Raw genomic sequence first — 19506 nt, forward strand, 5'->3', positions numbered from 1 at the left:
ACCAAACGCAATTTGAAAACCCTCCCCCTCCCCCAGTTCCCCCCTGAAGTCACCATAACAAATGCAAGTCCAGAACCACCTCTCTCATGCTAACTTCCTCCCAACCCCCCACCCCACTTCCCCTCCTCTTCTCCCCCCCATCCTCTTCTCCCACCCCCCATCCTCTTCGTTCCCACCTCCCTCCTCAAGTTTATAGCGATGTTTGCTTGGTGAGGCGTCGCTCTCCCTCCTCCTCCCACTTTCCTCGCTCTCCCCTCCCCCAACCTTCCTCACTGTCCCCGCCCCCTCCCACCTTCCTAACTCTCCCCTCCTCCCACCTTCCTCACCCCCTCTCCACCTTCCTCACTTTCAAGCTTAACCCTCCTTGCTCCCTCCCCCTGCTCTTTCTCCCTCCCTCTCTCGCTCCCTCTTTCTCCCCACCCTCTCTCGCTCACTCTTTCTTCCCCTTCCTCTCTCCCTCCCTCTTTCTCCCCCTTCCTCTCTCCGTCCCTCTTTCTCCCCCATCCTTTCTCCCTCCCTCTTTCTCCCCTCTCCCTCCTTCTTTCTCCCCTCTTCCGCCCTCTTTCTCTTCTCTCCCGTCCTCTTTCTCCCCTCTCCCTCCCTCTTTCTCCCCGTCTCCCTCCCTCTTTCTCCCCCTCCCCTCTCCCTCCTTCTTTCTCCCCTCCCCTCTCCCTCCTTCTTTCTCCCCCTCCCCTCTCCCTCCTTCTTTCTCCCCCTCCCCTCCCCTCTCCCTCCTTCTTTCTCCCCTCCCCTCCCCTCTCCGTTCCTCCTTCTCTCTTTCTCCCCCTCCCCTCTCCTTCCCTCTTTCTCCCTCCCTCTTTCTCCCCCTACTTCTTTCTCCCCCCTACTTCTTTCTCCCCCCTACTTCTTTCTCCCCTCCCCTCTCCCTCCTTCTTTCTCCCCCTCCCTCTCCCTCCTTCTTTCTCCCTCTCCCCTCTCCCTCCTTATTTCTTCCCCTCCCCTCTCCCTCCCTCCTTCTCTCTTTCTCCCCCTCCCTCTTTCTCCCTCCCTCCCCTCCCCCTCCCTCTTTCTCCCCCCTCTCCCTCCTTCTTTCTCCCCTCTTCCGCCCTCTTTCTCTTCTCTCCCGTCCTATTTCTCCCCTCCCTCTCCCTCCCTCTTTCTCCCCTCTCCCTCCCTCTTTCTCCCCGTCTCCCTCCCTCTTTCTCCCCCTCCCTCTCCCTCCCTCTTTCTCCCCTCCCTCTCCCTCCCTCTTTCTCCCCTCCCCTCTCCCTCCCTCTTTCTCCCCCTCCCTCTCCCTCCCTCTTTCTCCCCTCCCCTCTCCCTCCCTCTTTCTCCCCCTCCCCGTCTCCCTCCCTCTTTCTCCCCCTCCCCTCTCCCTCCCTCGTTCTCCCCTCCCCTCTCCCTCCCTCTTTCTCCCCTCCCCTCTCCCTCCCTCTTTCTCCCCTCCCCTCTCCCTCCCTCTTTCTCCCCCTCCCCTCTCCCTCCCCCTCCCTCCCTCTTTCTCCCCCTCCCCTCCCTCCCTCTTTCTCCCCCTCCCCTCTCCCTCCCCCTCCCCTCTCCCTCCCCCTCACCTCTCCCTCCCCCTCCCCTCTCCCTCCCTCTTTCTCCCCCTCCCTCTCCCTCCCTCTTTCTCCCCCTCCTCTCCCTCCCTCTTTCTCCCCTCCCTCTCCCTCCCTCTTTCTCCCCCTCCCTCTCCCTCCCTCTTTCTCCCCCTCCCTCTCCCTCCCTCTTTCTCCCCCTCCCTCTCCCTCCCTCTTTCTCCCCCTCCCCTCTCCCTCCCTCTTTCTCCCCCTCCCCTCTCCCTCCCTCTTTCTCCCCCTCCCCTCTCCCTCCCTCTTTCTCCCCCTCCCCTCTCCCTCCCCTCTCCCTCCCCTCCCTCTCCTCCCCTCCCCTCCCTCTTTCTCCCCCTCCCCTCCCTCTTTCTCCCCCTCCCCTCCCTCTTTCTCCCCTCCCCTCCCTCTTTCTCCCCCTCCCCTCCCTCTTTCTCCCCCTCCCCTCCCTCTTTCTCCCCCTCCCCTCCCTCTTTCTCCCCCTCCCCTCCCTCTTTCTCCCCCTCCCCCTCCCTCTTTCTCCCCCTCCCCTCCCTCTTTCTCCCCCTCCCCCTCCCTCTTTCTCCCCCTCCCCTCCCTCCCTCTTTCTCCCCCTCCCCTCCCTCTTTCTCCCCTCCCCCTCCCTCTTTCTCCCCTCCCCTCTCCCTCTTTCTCCCCTCCCCTCTCCCTCCTTCTCTCTTTCTCCCTCTCCCTCTTTCTCCCCCTCCTTCTCTCTTTCTCCCCCTCCCCTCTCCCTCCTTCTCTCTTTCTCCCCCTCCCTCTCCCTCCTTCTCTCTTTCTCCCCCTCCCCTCTCCCTCCTTCTCTCTTTCTCCCCCTCCCCTCTCCCTCCTTCTCTCTTTCTCCCCCTCCCCTCTCCCTCCTTCTCTCTTTCTCCCCCTCCCTCTCCCTCCTTCTCTCTTTCTCCCCTCCCCTCTCCCTCCTTCTCTCTTTCTCCCCCTCCCCTCTCCCTTCTTCTCTCTTTCTCCCCCTCCCCTCTCCCTCCTTCTCTCTTTCTCCCCCTCCCCTCTCCCTCCTTCTCTCTTTCTCCCCCCTCCCTTTCATAATATTCCTGTGAGCCAATCGACGAGTTGTATTTGCTCGCGTGCTGTCCGTGGTTGATTTTGTTGTAGCAGGTGGTGTGGTTATGCTCCGGTTGGTTGAGTTGTCCTGGGTGGTTTAGTTGTCCTGTGTTGTTGAGTTGTCCTGGGTAGTTTACCATTGATTGCCCTCTCAAACCGTGGGATCCTTACCCCCGACGGACGATGTGACGTGAGCAGACCGCTCCGCACCACGTCCAACGTGTCCATCCGAGAGACGGAGCCCACGTGTGTAAAATGCCAGGGTGACGTTTTATAACCGTGTCGGTATTGGAGCCCAGGCGAGACGGCTCGGAGGGGAGCGCGCATACCTCTCGGGCTGCAAAGAGGTATTTTTTAAAATATAAAAAAACAACAATACCTCAGAGTTTATATATAAAAAAAATAAAACGGGTGTTCGTGCTATGTATGCGCAGCATGTTTGAAATCTGCCCTTTTGGATTATTATTATGGAATGTTATTTTTCCTTTTGAACTCGCACAAATATAGCTCTCTGTTGTGAAGCCACCTGGCCCGGTGACGCGTTCGTGCTGCGCACAACTTGAGGAACGCGGGAGGAAGAAGAGGACGTCATCGCCATTAAAAAAAAAAAACCGCCGCACGTTCACGTTGAGGAGGTTCGGGTGTTATTCGCACTCTCAAACGTCCCTGTAGTCGGTGGTTTGTTTGAAAATTGAATAAACACATCACATATCGCCGATTTTATTTCATGCAGTTTCCTCCTTCATGCCCGACTCACCTGTTCAGGTTCGTGTCCCTGAAGGCTGTGAATTTCTCGGCAGCATGAATTAATTAATAAACGGCAGTTGAGCATCCACCTTTGGTTATCGGGTTAGGGGAAGGGGAAGGTTTATTGCTGTCTTCGGGTTTGGTTCTACAATTAGTACCCCCAATTTTAATGGTACCCCCAGAGTTTCTTGGACCCTCGGAGTACAAGATCACCATTTGGAAAAAAAACAAGTTCAAATAAGCTAAGATCCTCGTCCTTTTAATAATGACGTCATAAAAACGAATATGACCTCAATGTGATGTCAGGTTTGCGATAAATTATCTGTGCTAATGCCTGGCTTGATTCTCGCAAACAAAATTCAAACAGCTTACCTAGTTTCGGAGATGATGTTGGCGATTTCCATTAGCGGCGATATTATGACGTCAACTTTTTTTCTCGGAAGAATTTCCAAAACCGGAGATGGTTACTGCCTGTGCGTGGGCTTTCTGCATATCCATGGCAAGTTTCACGAAGATCCGATGAAAACTCTGAGTTGTGAAACAAAAAATGTCAAAAAATAGGAATGACGTCATAAAAATTGATATGACGCCATAGTGATGTATCATATGTGCGGTAATTCATCTCTGCTAATGCCCTGTTCGATTCCCGCAAACAGAATTCAAGAAGCTTGCTGAGTGTTGCGAATTCGCGCCCGCCGACGTGCGGACGGCCACGTGACTCGAATCGCGGCACGTCGCCCACCGGACGGACAATTCAGTCGTGACCCTCTCGGACCAACGCCGGGAGCTAGTCACGGGTGGGGGTTTAACCTCACCACGATCGTGCCAATTGCCCACCCGCGCAGGATAGGGTCGCTCGCCAAATTCGATCTACCGAAGTACCTGCGCGAATGGTCGACCGGGCGATCGCACCTCGCCGCAGGTCGACTCCGGACACGAGCCGCTTGGGCGGCCCGTTCCGTGCTATCGTGATAACCGAGCGGTGTTATCGCCAACCTGGATGGTTCAGATTAATTACCGGGCATATTAAGCCCACTACGAACCCTTTACGTGAAGCAGGATGGAGGGTCAATAAAGAAAAGACGAAGCGAAACGGGAAAACAGTTCACACAATGCACATTTATTACGCGACACACGGAAAGCACATATATACAGCCAAACAGTCAAAATGCACATATAGCAGTTAAAACAAAAGAAACAATGACGCAGAGTTACTACCGAATACGCGTACACACGGCAACACTTATACAGTTCTACTTTACAGACGGCGCCAACACACATTTACTCAAAAGCAAAGGAAAGAAGCCACCCTCATAGACAAGGGGGCAGACAGGCCTGGAGGCCAATATGTGCGCGTGACCTGGAGGAGTGGCCAGGTCCGCGAGACCAGGGGGGGGGGGTCCTACCCGCGTCCTCGTGACGCGTTGGCGGACGAGCCGCAGATGTGGCCGCATGGCTGTGCCCCGACTCTGTGCTCCTTGGCGGGTTTCGTTGGCACGACGTTTGGAGTGGGGTGGGAACGGGGCCCCCTTTTTGCACTATCTCAGCGCGGGAGAAAGGGGGAATTGTTGATGCCCTGGGGGAGGAGAATGGCTGGCTGGCATGGGTCCCGCAACGAGCGATCTCACACCGCGACCTCGTCGCCGACCGCCATCCTTCTCACCTCGGACCCGAGCTCCTTTGCCTCTTCCCGCAACTCTCCTCAGCCGACTGCAGAACCCAACTCGCTGCCACACCGATGACTCGACTCACTCTGCCCTGCCGACACACACTGCTACTGCCACACACTGCTACTGCCACACTCTGCCACTGCCACACTCTGCCACGATTCGTCTTGCACTCGCCGTTTTATAGGCCGGCAGGAGAAAACAATATGCAAATATCCGGATCAGGATGACCTCAGGGGCGGAGCCACGCTCGCCAATTGGACGGAGGAAAAGTGGGCGTGAACCTCCCCTGATCCTAGAATTTGCATATATCGATTTCACACAGACCCGCCTGGAGGCGGGGCCAAGCCGCTCCGCGCTTGCTAATTGGACGGATCAGAAGTGCGCGTGTAGCGGTCCTGATCCGAATTCTCCCTCGGAAAGGCCGCTATTTGCGCTCGCGGCTCAGTGCGTATCGCTGAACGAGCCCAAGACAGCCTGACGCTCAGTGTTCACAGGTGGTGCAGGAATGGCCATAGAAGGAGAGAGGTGAGGGTGGTGGAGGGTTTATCGGTGGTGGTTTGATGGTTATGGTGCCGTTTGGGAATGATGGTGATGCGATGTTTGCGGGATTGAGTTGTGAAGTTAAAGGTCGTGGCTGTTGGCGTTGTTGTTGTTGTCTGAGGGTTGGAGCATGGTTGTGGTTGGTGACGATGGCTGGCGTGGTGGTTAAGGTGGTTGTTGTGTGATGGCGGTTGAGACGTGGTTGGTTCAAAATAAAGATAGAACAGAAAAACGGCTATCTCAAAGCGTCGCAGCCCGAATGAATCACATAAATTCCCTCTTGCCAACGGATTTGGGGCTAACTACACATGTACTTAAGAGATATCTCACCTACGGGACCTGAATGGTGGTTTGCGAATTTCCACAGCCATAACACTAGTTTCAGAGATAATTTTTTCGGCGATCTCCATTCGCGGAGATATTTTGACGTCATAACTTTTTTTATAGGAGGAATTTTCAAAATCGGAGATGGTTACTGGGTATTTTACTTGTTACTGGGTTACTGGGTCTGCGCAGGGTATTTTTCCATATATATGCCAAGTTTCAGGAAGTTTCGATGAAAACTGTAGGCTGTGAAACAAAAAAGTCCACAAGAGGAAGATGAAGAACAACAACGTGAGTAAGACTTAGAGATCCTCCACGAGGATCTAATAATTAATTATTTAAATCATTTTGTTCCTGCACTCCCAGCTTTCCCGAATGTTCGAGCTGTATCTCGGAGCCTGCTCGGACTTTTGAGATGAAATTTTGCATCAATCATGGGAAAACAAAGTACGCAGGGTTGACATACTTATTGACCTTGACCTAATTTTAAGGTCATGACCTAATTCCATTTTAACATTTCTCACCAAAACTCGACTAACGTTTGTCCGATCAGAACGAAGTTGCCCTCTCGAGATCTCCTCGGAGCAAAGTGCATTTTATGGATCATTTTCATCATATCCCTCCACGTTATGCCTGGTGTTGGCTTAATGGTTTGGGTGGCGGGCTTTGGATCCGAGGGTCCTGCGTTCAAATCCCGCTCAGCTGTTGAATTAATACCAGGTGGGGTTAACTTGGCCTGTCATCTGTCTGAGGTCGGCAAAATGAGTGCCAGCTTGCTGGTATCCTGTGTCGGAGTGGCGACCCGTCCAGGATTGTGCCCAATAGCCAAGGAGACTGCTTTGGAAGCACCAATGCTCTGCACAGAGTATGGTCCCAATCTCCTCTCCTCCAGGTTAAAGGGTAAGGTCAAATGGTGCTCTGAAAAATAAACACATGACATTTTTTTTTAAACATTGCTCAATTTTTACAATTTTTACAATTTTTACAATCTCAGACCGCTTCAACTTCCATAATGCTTTTACGTTATCAAAATGGACCTGCACTGAAGGTGTACACCTGATATTTGATTTCTGTCCTTGACCTACTTTTTTGGATTGTGACCTAATTAATGAAAAACACCTTTTTGATCATAACTTGAATAATTTTCCTCTGAATTTCATGATGTTGAGTTTTATGGATAGGGTGTAATTGGAGACACCTTTTCTTAATTTCTACTTTGTCCATAAATGCTGAAGGTCAAGGTGATATGGTGGTCCAAAAAAGCATATGGCCATCATGGGATTGCGGGCCAAGGGTAAGTCACGGGCAATCGCCAAAAAAGGAGTAGACCAAGGGGAAGTTGCAGGAAATCGCCAATGTTGTGGTCGGCTGGGGTAGACCAAGGGTAAGGCGCGGGCGATTGCCAAAGTCGGGGTAGGCCAAGGGCAAGTAGCAGGCAATCGCCAATGTCGTGGTCGGCTGGGGTAGGCCAAGGGGAAGTCGTGGATGATCGCCAAAGTCGGGGTAGACCAAGGGTAAGTCGCAGGCAATCGCCAATGTCGTGGTCGGCTGGGGTAGGCCAAGGGGAAGTGGTGGATGATCGCCAAAGTCGGGGTAGGCCAGCGGTAAGTCGTGGCCACTCGTGGTAGGCCGGGATAGGCTTATCCTTGACGATCACTTTTCGATTGCGGATATCTAGTTAAGACTGCACATCCCATTAAAGTAACGGTGGGCGGCCATTTTTTCCCCTTCCATCCTGATATGTTGAGTACTGTACCACTGTACTCTATCACCATGACATAGAAAATTGAACTTCTGACTCGCTTAATGTAGTTGTTGAATAATTATTTATTATATGTTCCTTCACAAGGAACTTCGATGCAGGTGGAAGCCATTAGTATTAGACCCATCAAAGCCCGCACTAATGTTGCCAAGCTATGGTTGTTTGTTCACACTCTAACCTTTTCAACGCCGAGTTTGGAATTTTGCTGAATGGAGTTAAAGGGCTTGCCCATATTTATGTACAACTAAAATGGCCACCAGTCTCCCAGTCGGCCATCTTTGATCAGATCGCAAAATAAAGTGAGTGGCACGTCAATGCCATCATGTACTGTACTTGTGCCACGTTTGAACAAAATCGGGCAATGCTTGTCAGAGAAATGGTTGAGGACGTGTTCGAAAATGGCCGCCAGTTGGCCATCTTGGATCTGATCTCAGAAAAAAATGAGGGGCTTATGTAAGCCTTCATTCATTATCTGTGTGCTAAGTTTAGACAGGGTTAGTAAATGCATATCTGAGGAATGGTTGAGGACATGTTCGACACTGTTTTTTTTTTTTTACAACTAAAATGGCCGCCAGTCGGCATCTTGGATCCGTTGTTGGGGAAAAAATGATGTGTACATGTATGCCATCATGTGTTGTTTTTGTGCCAAGTCCAAGTAAAATCGGTTCCATACATCTCCGAGATATGGTTGCGAACGCACACACGCACGACACTAAAATCGAGATCAAATCCATCAGCCCCCTCGTTTTGGACCAAGTCCCACGGGGGCTGATAATACGTACACCAATTCAAAATGGCGGGTATTTTGACCTTTTTAAGACATGCATGTAGGCTCATCGGGCTCCTGGCAGAGTGCGGTCACACTAAACAAGGTAATAAAACATAGGGGAAATACATCTGTGCGCTCACCTGGTACCTGCTGGATAAGATAACCAGGGAACCACTGGTAGGCATGGATGACCCACAAAATATATAACGGAGAAGAAAGGAAACACCGATGGATTTATTTTTAATGCCCTGAACAAACTGTGGTACATCACGGGTGATAAAGGCTGCGGTCAAGTTTCATCGAAATTATGTTTGTGGGTTCAGAGAAGAAAGCAAATACCTAATTTGGGGGGGAACCCCCGTAGACCCCTGAGGACCAGATTTTTTTAATGCCATGAACAAACTTTGGTACATACACGGTGAAGGACGTTGTGATAAAGTTTCCGAGAGGTTGAAAGTATTTGGGGACGGACGGACATCTACAAGCTCCCGGAACTAGGTAACAGGGTTAGCTGTTAGGGTTAGGGTTCGGGTGAGCTAAAAATTGGACAACAAACCAAAGTGGGTTAGGGTTGGGGTTAGGGTGAGGGTTAGGGTTAGCTGTTAGGGTTAGGGTGAGCTAAAAATTGGACAACAAATCAAAGTGGGTTAGGGTTGGGGGTAGGGTTAGGGTTAGGGTTAGCGTTAGGGTTAGGGTTAGCTGTTAGGGTCAGGGTGAGTTAAAAATTGGACAACAAACCAAAGTGGGTTAGGGTTGGGGGTAGGGTTAGGGTTAGTGTTAGGGTTAGGGTTAGCTGTTCGGGTCAGGGCGAACTAAAAATTGGACAACAAACCAAAGTGGGTAAGGGTTGGGGTTAGGGTTAGGGTTAGGGTTAGCTGTTAGGGTTAGGGTGAGCTAAAAAATTGGACAACAAACCAAAGTGGGTTAGGGTTAGGGTGAGCTAAAAATTGGACAACAAACCAAAGTGGGTTGGGGTTAGTGTTAGGGTTATGGTTCGCTGTTAGGGTTAGGGTTAGCTGTTGGGGTTAGGGTGAGCTAAAAATTGGACAACAAACCAAAGTGGGTTGGCGTTAGGCTTAGCTGTTAGGGTTAGGGTTAGGGTGAGCTAAAAATTGGACAACAAACCAAAGTGGGTTGGGGTTAGGCTTAGCTGTTAGGGTTAGGGTTAGGGTGAGCTAAAAATTGGACAACAAACCAAAGTGGGTTAGGGTTGGGGGTAGGATTAGGGTTAGGGTTAGCGTTAGGGTTAGGGTTAGCTGTTAGGGTCAGGGTGAGTTAAAAATTGGACAACAAACCAAAGTGGGTTAGGGTTGGGGGTAGGGTTAGGGTTAGCTGTTAGGGTTAGGGTGAGCTAAAAAATTGGACAACAAACCAAAGTGGGTTAGGGTTAGGGTGAGCTAAAAATTGGACAACAAACCAAAGTGGGTTGGGGTTAGTGTCAGGGTTATGGTTCGCTGTTAGGGTTAGGGTTAGCTGTTGGGGTTAGGGTGAGCTAAAAATTGGACAACAAACCAAAGTGGGTTGGGGTTAGTGTCAGGGTTATGGTTCGCTGTTAGGGTTAGGCTTAGCTGTTAGGGTTAGGGTGAGCTAAAAATTGGACAACAAACCAAAGTGGGTTGGGGTTAGTGTCAGGGTTATGGTTCGCTGTTAGGGTTAGGGTTAGCTGTTGGGGTTAGGGTGAGCTAAAAATTGGACAACAAACCAAAGTGGGTTGGGGTTAGTGTCAGGGTTATGGTTCGCTGTTAGGGTTAGGCTTAGCTGTTAGGGTTAGGGTGAGCTAAAAATTGGACAACAAACCAAAGTGGGTTGGGGTTAGGCTTAGCTGTTAGGGTTAGGGTTAGGGTTAGCTGTTAGGGTTAGGGTGAGCTAAAAATTGGACAACAAACCAAAGTGGGACAGTAGATGGATATAAGAAGGAAAGGAATGGATGAATAGGAAAAGCGAGAGGGTTGGGCACTGCTGGGTCAATGGGGGTAAAAAAAACAAAAAAAAACAGTGGGCAGGGACGGCGTTGGCCGTTGGGGACATGAAATCTGGGGGTGGCGTCCGGGGAGGGGGGCGCGTGGGGAAATTTGGGAGGAGGTTGATGACTCGTGACATGGGATTTGGGGTAGGGGTGTCACGTGGGATGCAGGGTTGACATTGCTTTGGGAATGGGGGGTGTTTGGGAAGGGGGGGATGACAGAAAAGAAGACACGGGATTTGAGGAGGCGTGACATAAAATGTGCTGGGGATGTTTGGGGATGATGTTGGAATGGGTGAGATTGGAGGTTAAAGATGGGATGGAAAGGACGACATGGCCAGGGATGAAAGGGGGGAGGGTGTGGACGAATTTTTTCGTTGTATTTTTAAAGTATACACGTGACAATTTCCTGATAAATAAGAAAGCTTCGATCGTTGACTTTATAAATTAATTATTTTCCGCTTTGTTCGGCACTCTTGGACATCGTGCCGTGAAGTGGTAACTCGGAAGGCCACTTACGAATCTGAGTAATAATGTCGGTACTTATTTATCCTTATTTTTCATAAGCAAAACATTTTCTTGGCACGATATTTATATCGCAAAACTAAAAGTGTAAATTATTTGAAGGAAGTGGATCATTGAGTGACGAACGAACGAACGAAGGAACGAAATTGAGTGAATCGATGGGCAACTTGATTGTGGTGAAAGAGCGATAGTGCGGCCTGGAAGGCGAGAAAGGAATGAATGTGTAAAGACCTGTTGGTAAGCTCTGGGTCGACACGTGAGAGTGAAGTGATGGTGGAGTAAGAACGTCGGTGGCTGTGGGGGTCATCGTCACCGAGGGTCAGGAGACACGAGGAGGTCCTGAAAAGGGAGAAGAGGAAGATTGAGATCATTGCTTTCGTTCCTTGGAGTCAAGAACAGGATCACCGTGTGAGGAGCGAAGGGTCAAAAGGACACTGTGTGTGGTTGAAGGGCAATGGCTGAGTCGTTTGCGAGTGAGGGCTTATTTAGGGGGAGAGCGTTGGGTGGTTGGGTTTCAGTGAGCGTGTTGTGGTTGGGTTGTGTGAGCGTGTAGTGGTTGAGTTGTGTGAGTGTGGAGTGGTTGGATTGTGTGAGCGTGGAGTAGAGTGTTTGGATTGTGTGAGTGTGGAGTAGAGTGGTTGGATTGTGTGAGTGTGGAGTAGAGTGGTTGGATTGTGTGAGCGTGGAATGGAGTGGTTGGATTGTGTGAGCGTGGAGTAGAGTGATTGGATTGTGTGTACGGGGAGTTGAGTGTGTGGCTTGTGTGAGTGTGGAGTAGAGTGGTTGGATGTGAGCGTGGAGTTGAGTGGTTGGATTTTGTGCGCGTGGAGTTGAGTGGTTGGATTGTGTGAGCGTGGAGTAGAGTGGTTGGGTTTTGTGAGCGTGGAGTAGAGTAGTTGGATTGTGTGAGCGTGGAGTTGAGTGGTTGGGTTTTGTGAGCGTGGAGTCTGAGTGGTTGGATTGTGTGAGCGTGGAGTTGAGTGGTTGGGTTTTGTGAGCGTGGAGTCTGTGGTTGGATTGTGTGAGCGTGGAGTTGAGTTGTTGGATTGTGTGAGCGTGGAGTTGAGTGGTTGGGTTGTGTGAGCGTGGAGTTGAGTGGTTGGGTTGTGTGCATCCGGAAAGGGTTAAGAGTCTGGCTCAAGGAGTGAGGAATTTAGTGGTGGTGAGTGAGGAAGTTAGTGGTCGTGAGTGAGGAGTGTTGGTGGGGTGGGGTGGGGGGTTGGTGTGCAAGAGGGAGAGTGGGTGTTGGGAGTGAGGAGAAAGGTGATGCGCCTTCTCTCACTGCCAGAAGACGTCCTGCTGCTCATCTTGTCTCTCCTGGAGAAGCACGACCTTGCTGCTGTTGCTCGTTGCTGCCACCGCTTCCGAAGTCTCTCAGCTTTCGACTGTGTTTGGCGGAGCCATGCTCGAGCAGCACTTCATGCCCCATTCAGGTTTGCAAGGGAAAGTGAAAAGAAGTAGAGAATTTATATGCGGAGGGACACAAGCCTTCACCACATGATGAATCATGTAACATGTCACTGCCAGGGATAACGTTTGCAGTTCATTGATATTGAATCAAGAAAAAAATGGTTTCACATCATCAGAAATGAATGAGATGGCAATGCAAAGTTTCCTCTGCTCACATGAATGGACACACACACACACACACACACACACACACACACACACACACACACACACACACACACACACACACACACACACACACACACACACACACACACACACACACACACACACACACACACACACACACACACACACACACACACACACACACACACACACACACACACACACACCAGGAAACGAGAGGGAAGGAAAAAATCTATAGGTTTCTTCTCTGTTACATATTTTGTGGGTCATCCATGCCTGCCAGTGGTTCCCTGGTTATCTTATCCAGCCACGACAGGTGAGTGCCCAGGGGTATTGCCCCTAAGGTTTTTTTGTTTTTTTGAATGTCGTGAACAAACTTTTGTACATTCAGGTTGATGAAGGTGTGGTGAAGTTTCATCAAAATTGTGTGTGTAGTTTTGGAGAAGAAAGCAAATACATGTATTTTTTTTTGGAAGGGGCGGGGGGTGCAAGCACCCCATAAACTCCCTCCGAAGACATGATCGGACCCCATGTCTATTTTTTTAATACCATGAACAAACTTTAGTACATGATACAGGTGATAAAGGTTGTGGTCAAGTTTCATCGGAATTCCATGTGTCATTTCTGAGAACAAAGGAAATACCTATTTTGGGGGACAATCCCCGTCGACTCTCTTAAAGGTCCCATGTAATTCAAAAGTTTCTGGTTATTTATATATTAACTTGACTTTACTAGTGAAGAAATCACCCATGTTTCTTTTATAAAATCAACAATGGGATAATTAGACCAATATTTTGAACATTTCTAGTGCTTTTCACAACTTGCTATGCCCCGCCCCTCAAAAAAGTGGAGTTCAGCGAACCGCAGGTCATGTGACCATTGACGTCATCTCCAGAACGCGACTCGCTCAGAGTCGATTGATGAGACGTCACGCACCGTATAAAGTACGTACAAATGCATTGTGCACATGTGTTTGCTATCTCACTGATCGTCTTAATTCCTGTGATTGTTTCGTGAAAGTTTTTAAGAGTTTTAGCCTTACTTTCGAAAATGCCTGCAAGATGTATCATAGCAGGATGCAGCAATAAAACCAAAGACTGTGTAAGCCTTCATGTATTCCCGAAAGATGAGAATCTTCAGAAAATAAGGACATCTAAAGTGAAGCTGACGAGGGGAAACTGGAAAGGCCCCAGCGACACGAGCGTCATTTGCAGCGCCCACTTCAAAGACGGTGACTTTGATCACGGGCTCTATTCGCTGTTCAGTTTGAAGAAGTTGAGGAGGCTGAAACCTGATGCAGTACCCATCATCAAAAGCAATTTAGTCCGATAAATCCTTCGTCCGTCCGATAAATCTGACGTGCTGTAGCTTTCTTTTATTTTTCTCTTTTCTTCATTGTTTTCTACTGGCACTACATGACGACAGTAGGAATAAAATAAATAAAAATGCAACAGAACGTCAGATTTATTGGACTACTCTAGATAATTGTGTCGCAAGGTGTGTTCTGCACACAAGTTTTCATCGTATCCGGACAGCGAGATTGCTTCGTTTTATGCGCGGAGAGACACGGCCGATGACATGGGCTGGCCTTGCTTGCGATTCATTCGCCGCGGAGCAACATGCCTGCTGCGCTGGTCACGTCACCTCACTAAAATATGTCTGATATTGAGCAGTATGCAAGTAGAAGTTACATTATTGAATTACGAATAGCATTTTGTCGAACCAGTTGTTATTGCCAAGTCTTCCTTCGATGTCCTCCCGATCATCATGAACGCCGGGAATTTCATCGCCAGTTTCCTCTGCTTGTCCTGCTTCGGGCTCGAACTGGTAAGGCCGTATTCCATTTCCAGCTGCCTGAACTTCACCTCCCGCGACTACGTTATCCGACAATTTTCCATCTGATTCAGACCAAAATCCTTCATTTCTCTCACACTCACTCTCGCTACCAGACAAATCAAAGTCCATGTCATCCATTATTCAAAACCAAATGTTTTGATTTTTTTTTTAAAGCAGAAATGAACGAAGCGTTTGAGTCGATCAATCGAATGTGGAAACACTCAGAAAGCCAATACAATCAAGTAGACCACCAACCCGAGTAATTTACGTGCAGCCTTTGTTGTTCTGGAGATGACGTCATGTGGGTTGCACGTCGTTCAGTAGATTTCGGCAGAATTTTTAGAGGCGTTCCCAAAGTGGTTTTTTTTTTTTAATTTTACATTTTACAGAACGAGTATTGTGAAAAACATTGTCAGATCAGAAATCACGATGAAAAACTCCTATAGGACATGTATATATATATATATATATATATATATATATATATATATATATATATATATATATATATATATATATATATATATATATATATATATATATATATATATGCAATTTCAGTACTTTTGAGTGACATGGGACCTTTAAGGCCCATTTATTTATTTTTATTTTTATGCCAATAACAAACTTTGGTACATACACAGTGATGAATGTGGTGGTAAAGTTTCATCGAAATCATATACATATTTTCAGAAAAGAAGTTAAAAGTATTTATGGACAGACGGATGGTCGATGTGCCATCCCATAAGTTCCCTGGAACTTAGTGTTTGCCATTGGAAAAGAGGAAGGATGTCTTTCAATCCTGACAAATCTCACAGTCTCACTTTGTCTCTTCGAAAGGACCATTTGGAACCCCCCCCCTCCCCCCACCCATCTACTTTCTCAACAATCCTCTGGAAGAACTCCTTTCATTCAAGCTTCTGGGTCTCACTGTCTGCCATGATCTTTCCTGGGAAAGTCACATTTCCAACCTGGCCTCCAAAGCCAGTCACCGACTGGGAATCCTCCGTCGTGCAAAGTCCTTCCTCGGCCCACCTGAGCTCCTGACCACATACAAAGCTTTCCTCCGCAGCCTGATGGAGTACTGCTCTCCTCTCTGGGCTGGTGCGCCTGCTTCCCACCTTTCTCGGCTTCACGCTGTGGAAACCAAGGCATTTCGGATCATTGGCATCTCTCGTGATGAGGCTGAGTCTTTGGGTCTCTCACTCTCTCACCGCAGGCAGGTCGGTGGTCTTTCTGTTTTCTACCGTCTCCTCTCCGGTCTCGCCCCCCCCCACTGCTGTGTCTGTGATTTGTCCCCACCATATTTCCGCAGGGCGCTCAAGGTCTGGTAAAACTACTAAAATCACAAATCGCTGCTCACCTTCACTCTTTCATTCCTCTTTTTTTCCCGCCTTTGGAATAAACTCCCTCTCTCTATTCAATCCCATTCTTCCCTCCAGGCCTTCAAAACAGCTGTTCATCACCACGTCTTATCATCCCCCATCCAAATCCTTGATCTTTTCTACCCCCGTTAATCTACCCCAAACCCACCCACCTTCAAATTCCCTGCTTTCCTTCCTGAAAGTCCCTGTTATGTCCATCTTGTATTCCCATTCCCCATGTCCCCCCCTCCCCATCCCTCTCCCTTCCACAGATCTCCGAATGTCTCTATTCCACACCGTTTTGTCCTTCCCACTCCCACCCCTCCTGTCTCATGCACTCCTTGCTGTGCGTTGTGTGTTAGCTCTCATACGAGCCTCGACAAGGTATACAAAAAATAAAAATAATAAAACTACGTTCCAGGTGAGCTAAAAATCAGGGTCTTCGGTGGCCTCGGGAGTTTGCCCCCCAAAATATGTATTTGCTTTCTTCTCCGAAACCACACACACGATTTCGATGAAGCTTGGCCACTAATTTCGTCACCCATGATGTACCAATGTTTGTTCACTGCATAAAAAAAATCCACAGGTATTTACTCTCTTCTCTGTTTAATATTTTGTGGGTTATCCACACGTACCAGTGGTTCCCTGGTTTTCTTATCCAGCTGCGACTCGGTGAACGCCCAGGAGTATTGCCCCTACTTTTTTTAAGATTAGAAGGAATTTGACTGACACTCACCATAATTCTCATAACTTTATTGTTTAATATCTTAACATGAAGAGGTGTGCAAAATATTTTTACTCTGTTTTGGTGTAATCCTTAAATTAGAGCTGTGTTTACGTCATTTACTGTTTGCTATGGAATGAGATGCAACCCTCACCTCAGTACGCTGTGACGGTCGCTCTCTGTCGGCGGTCCGGTCACTCTCTGTCGGCGGTCCGGTCACTCTCTGTCGGCGGTCTGGTCACTCTCTTTCTCGGCGGTCTGGTCTTTCCTTTCCAGCAGTTGGACAGGCAGGAATCGGTAATTAGTTCAGGATGCCTCTGATAGCTTCGCGACTCTTTGTGATCATTACCATGAGATCTTTAACGTCCAACGACCAGTGCGAGCATACAGGTCGTCCGGCTTAATGTCCTTCAGTCATAAATGTGTCGCATGTGAAACACCAGGAGGAGAGTTTCTAGCAAGGTCTGGATTGGAACACTGGCTAAACAGGTCAGAGTCAAGTGTGCATTCCTCTCAGCTATCCTACCAGGCCTCACGTAAGAGTTCAAGATAATTAATTTGCGTCTTCTTTGACTTGTCACCTCAAGTTTCTTTTCTTGAGTTCCCTGGTAACCTTCACTATCTATTGTGAGGATGTCCTGCATGAATGACCGAGACGAAACGTGGATAATCTTTGGCTGTTTGTTTGACCGATGACAGAAGTGGCTGCGTCGTGAACGTCACAATTTCATTTTGTGGTGCCCTAAGGTGTGCAACCTTTCCTTCATTTGGATAAATAATAAAAAGTCCACATGTTGAGGTTTCGTGATGACATGCATTGCCTTTTCAATCCAAGTGTGGTGTTTCATTCATTTTTTACTTTTGTTTTCATCTCACGGACCTTTCGTCAGAGCCGTTCTCAAAACACCAAAATATCAGAGGTGAATCAGGCTCCTGATTTATTTGTTTGAATATAATACATATATGTTTCCAAAAGAGTGATGCAACTTTAAATGTGTATTTACAAAGAAACAGAAACCTCAGGAACGTGAACCAAACATTAACGTTTCTTGAAAGCTTATGACGTGGTACTTTCTCTCACTGATTGCTGGAGTTGGTGAGAGCCCAAGGTCTGAAATTGACATTTACGCAAAATCCTTGTAATTGACGTTTTCGATGTGTGTCCATCTGTGGTTCAGACAGGCATTGATCCTAACTCCAAAGTTCTGTCCAACTTTCCTGTAGGTCTCATGTGGCACTGCCTGGAGGTCGTCTGACACCTACTGCTTCAGATCATCCAGTGTGACAAGGTGGTTGGTATCCATTCTGTCACTGAGCCAATTGCACATATCAAGTCTCCCCCTCATGTCATCTTAACTCGGCTTGTGCCGAAGAGAGATGATGTGTGGGAAAAGCTTCAGTTCCTTTGCGAGGATATGCCAGACTGATGTTGGTTTGATGCCTAGCTCCTGGGAGCGCCGGTGGTGTGACTTCTTGGGACTGTGCACTGCAGAATCGCACACTATCGGTGTTGGCTTGACTCTTGGTTTCTGATTCCGGCCTGCCACTGTTGCCCTTGCTCTGGTTGTGCACTGTACCCTTGTGCTCAAAATGTTTCACAAGATGTTGAATGGCACAATTTGTGGGTCCATCACATGTTCTGAGATCGTATTCACGGTAGAACCTCCAGTGGGTGTCCAAATATGATTTCGAGTTACACCACAGAGCCACCACTTATATCTTCTGCTTCACTGTCAATGGCATAGTTGAGCTACGGAGCTCGAAATCCCAAGGAACAAATACCACGATAACACCACGAAACTGAAAAGGAAAACAGTGTAGGTCAAAAAACAAACAAATGGCAGGAAGTCAAACTTGTATCAAACTTTTTGAAACACCGTGTTATATATATATATATATATATATATATATATATATATATATATATATATATATATATATATATATATATATATATATATATATATATATATATATATATATATATATATATATTGTTACGTTTGAGGGGGGGGTATGCATTCAAAGGGTAATTAGGTATGCCATGCTGTTCGAGTGTACCAGGATCTCGATGTAATAAGTAGCAATTCAGTGGTGATAAGTTGTCTAGTAAATGTCCATTTCTTCAAGGGGGAAATGATAATTGTCACGTAATTAGATAGGGATACGGGATAGGGTAAGTGTGTCTGCGTAAACCCCTTTTAGTATTCTCTGGAGGCTTGCTGTGACGTCACAGGACAGTGCTGCGGATGGCTCCGCCCCGTGATCACGATTGGTGGAAGGCGACGGCGGTGGGCCAATAAAACGGCTCGATTGGAAGTGACGAGGACGGGAGGATACAAAGGTTCTGTTCGGGGTCGAAAAGGAAGAGGAAGAAGATCGGGATAGAAAGACCGTTTTTTTTGGTGGAGGCTGTTGTGCTGGGAGCGTGCTTGTTGTTGCGCTGATTCGATCGTGTTTTTTTCATCGTGTCTTGGAGCCTTGCTGAGCCTCGTGCCTCACCTTGGTTGGCTCTGGGGTTCTGCTGTCTCGGAGTACGGGGTCGAACGGCGGGCGGACCTGCCTCCCTCTCCTGCTCGCAATTTGGCGCCAGAACTGGTTCCCTGGCGGCAGTGAGCGGACTTGGGCCAAGACCAGGAGGTCGACAGCACCACGGTTTCTCCTGCCCCCCTGACGAGAGCAAGGCCAGCTCGTCCGGCGCCAATCCAGGGACAGTTGCGTCCACACCACGGTCCAGCCTGACCACCAGAAATAGCTACGTTTTGTGTGTGTGTGTGTGTGTGTGTGTGTGTGTGTGTGTGTGTGTGTGTGTGTGTGTGTGTGTGTGTGTGTGTGTGTGTGTGTGTGTGTGTGTGTGTGTGTGTACCTGGCGCCTTAGAGGGTTTGAGATTTGTATATTCATTGGAATTGTCTGTGTTTTCCCCACGCCCGATCCCACACCATCCCGTCGAATCGCCCCGGATCCCTCTTCTTGCCGTGTCTTGTTATTTCTGGTTAATAAAGAAACAAATAAACATCATCAACTCGGTGAAAAGCGACTCGTGCCACCTTCCTCGTCCCGTTTGCGGTAGAGCGATTAGAACCGCCATGTTTGGGTTATAAATAAATAAACC

General features: G+C 48.5%; 1 protein-coding gene across 6 annotated transcripts in view; it reads left to right on the plus strand.

Annotated features, from left to right (window-relative positions):
- The first annotated feature begins 10965 nt into the window (after positions 1-10965).
- FBXW4 (F-box and WD repeat domain containing 4) overlaps positions 10966-19506 on the plus strand; it is a 112158-nt gene continuing 103617 nt past the window's right edge. For 5 of the 6 annotated variants that reach the window (XR_015056462.1, XM_085874831.1, XM_085874854.1 and 2 more), the window contains exon 1: positions 11648-12303. Coding sequence is in view for 4 of the 6 variants with exons in the window: in XM_085874831.1 (XP_085730957.1) it covers positions 12137-12303 (167 nt within the window). In the remaining 2 variants the exon portion in view is untranslated. Of the gene's footprint in view, positions 11279-11647; positions 12304-19506 lie in introns of those variants that run through there. The other variant, XM_085874863.1, reaches the window with a different exon arrangement.

This window comes from Eptatretus burgeri, chromosome 1 (assembly GCF_056783735.1).
Source record: "Eptatretus burgeri isolate ZD-2024b chromosome 1, Ebu_testis_v1, whole genome shotgun sequence".
Taxonomy (NCBI): domain Eukaryota; kingdom Metazoa; phylum Chordata; class Myxini; order Myxiniformes; family Myxinidae; genus Eptatretus; species Eptatretus burgeri.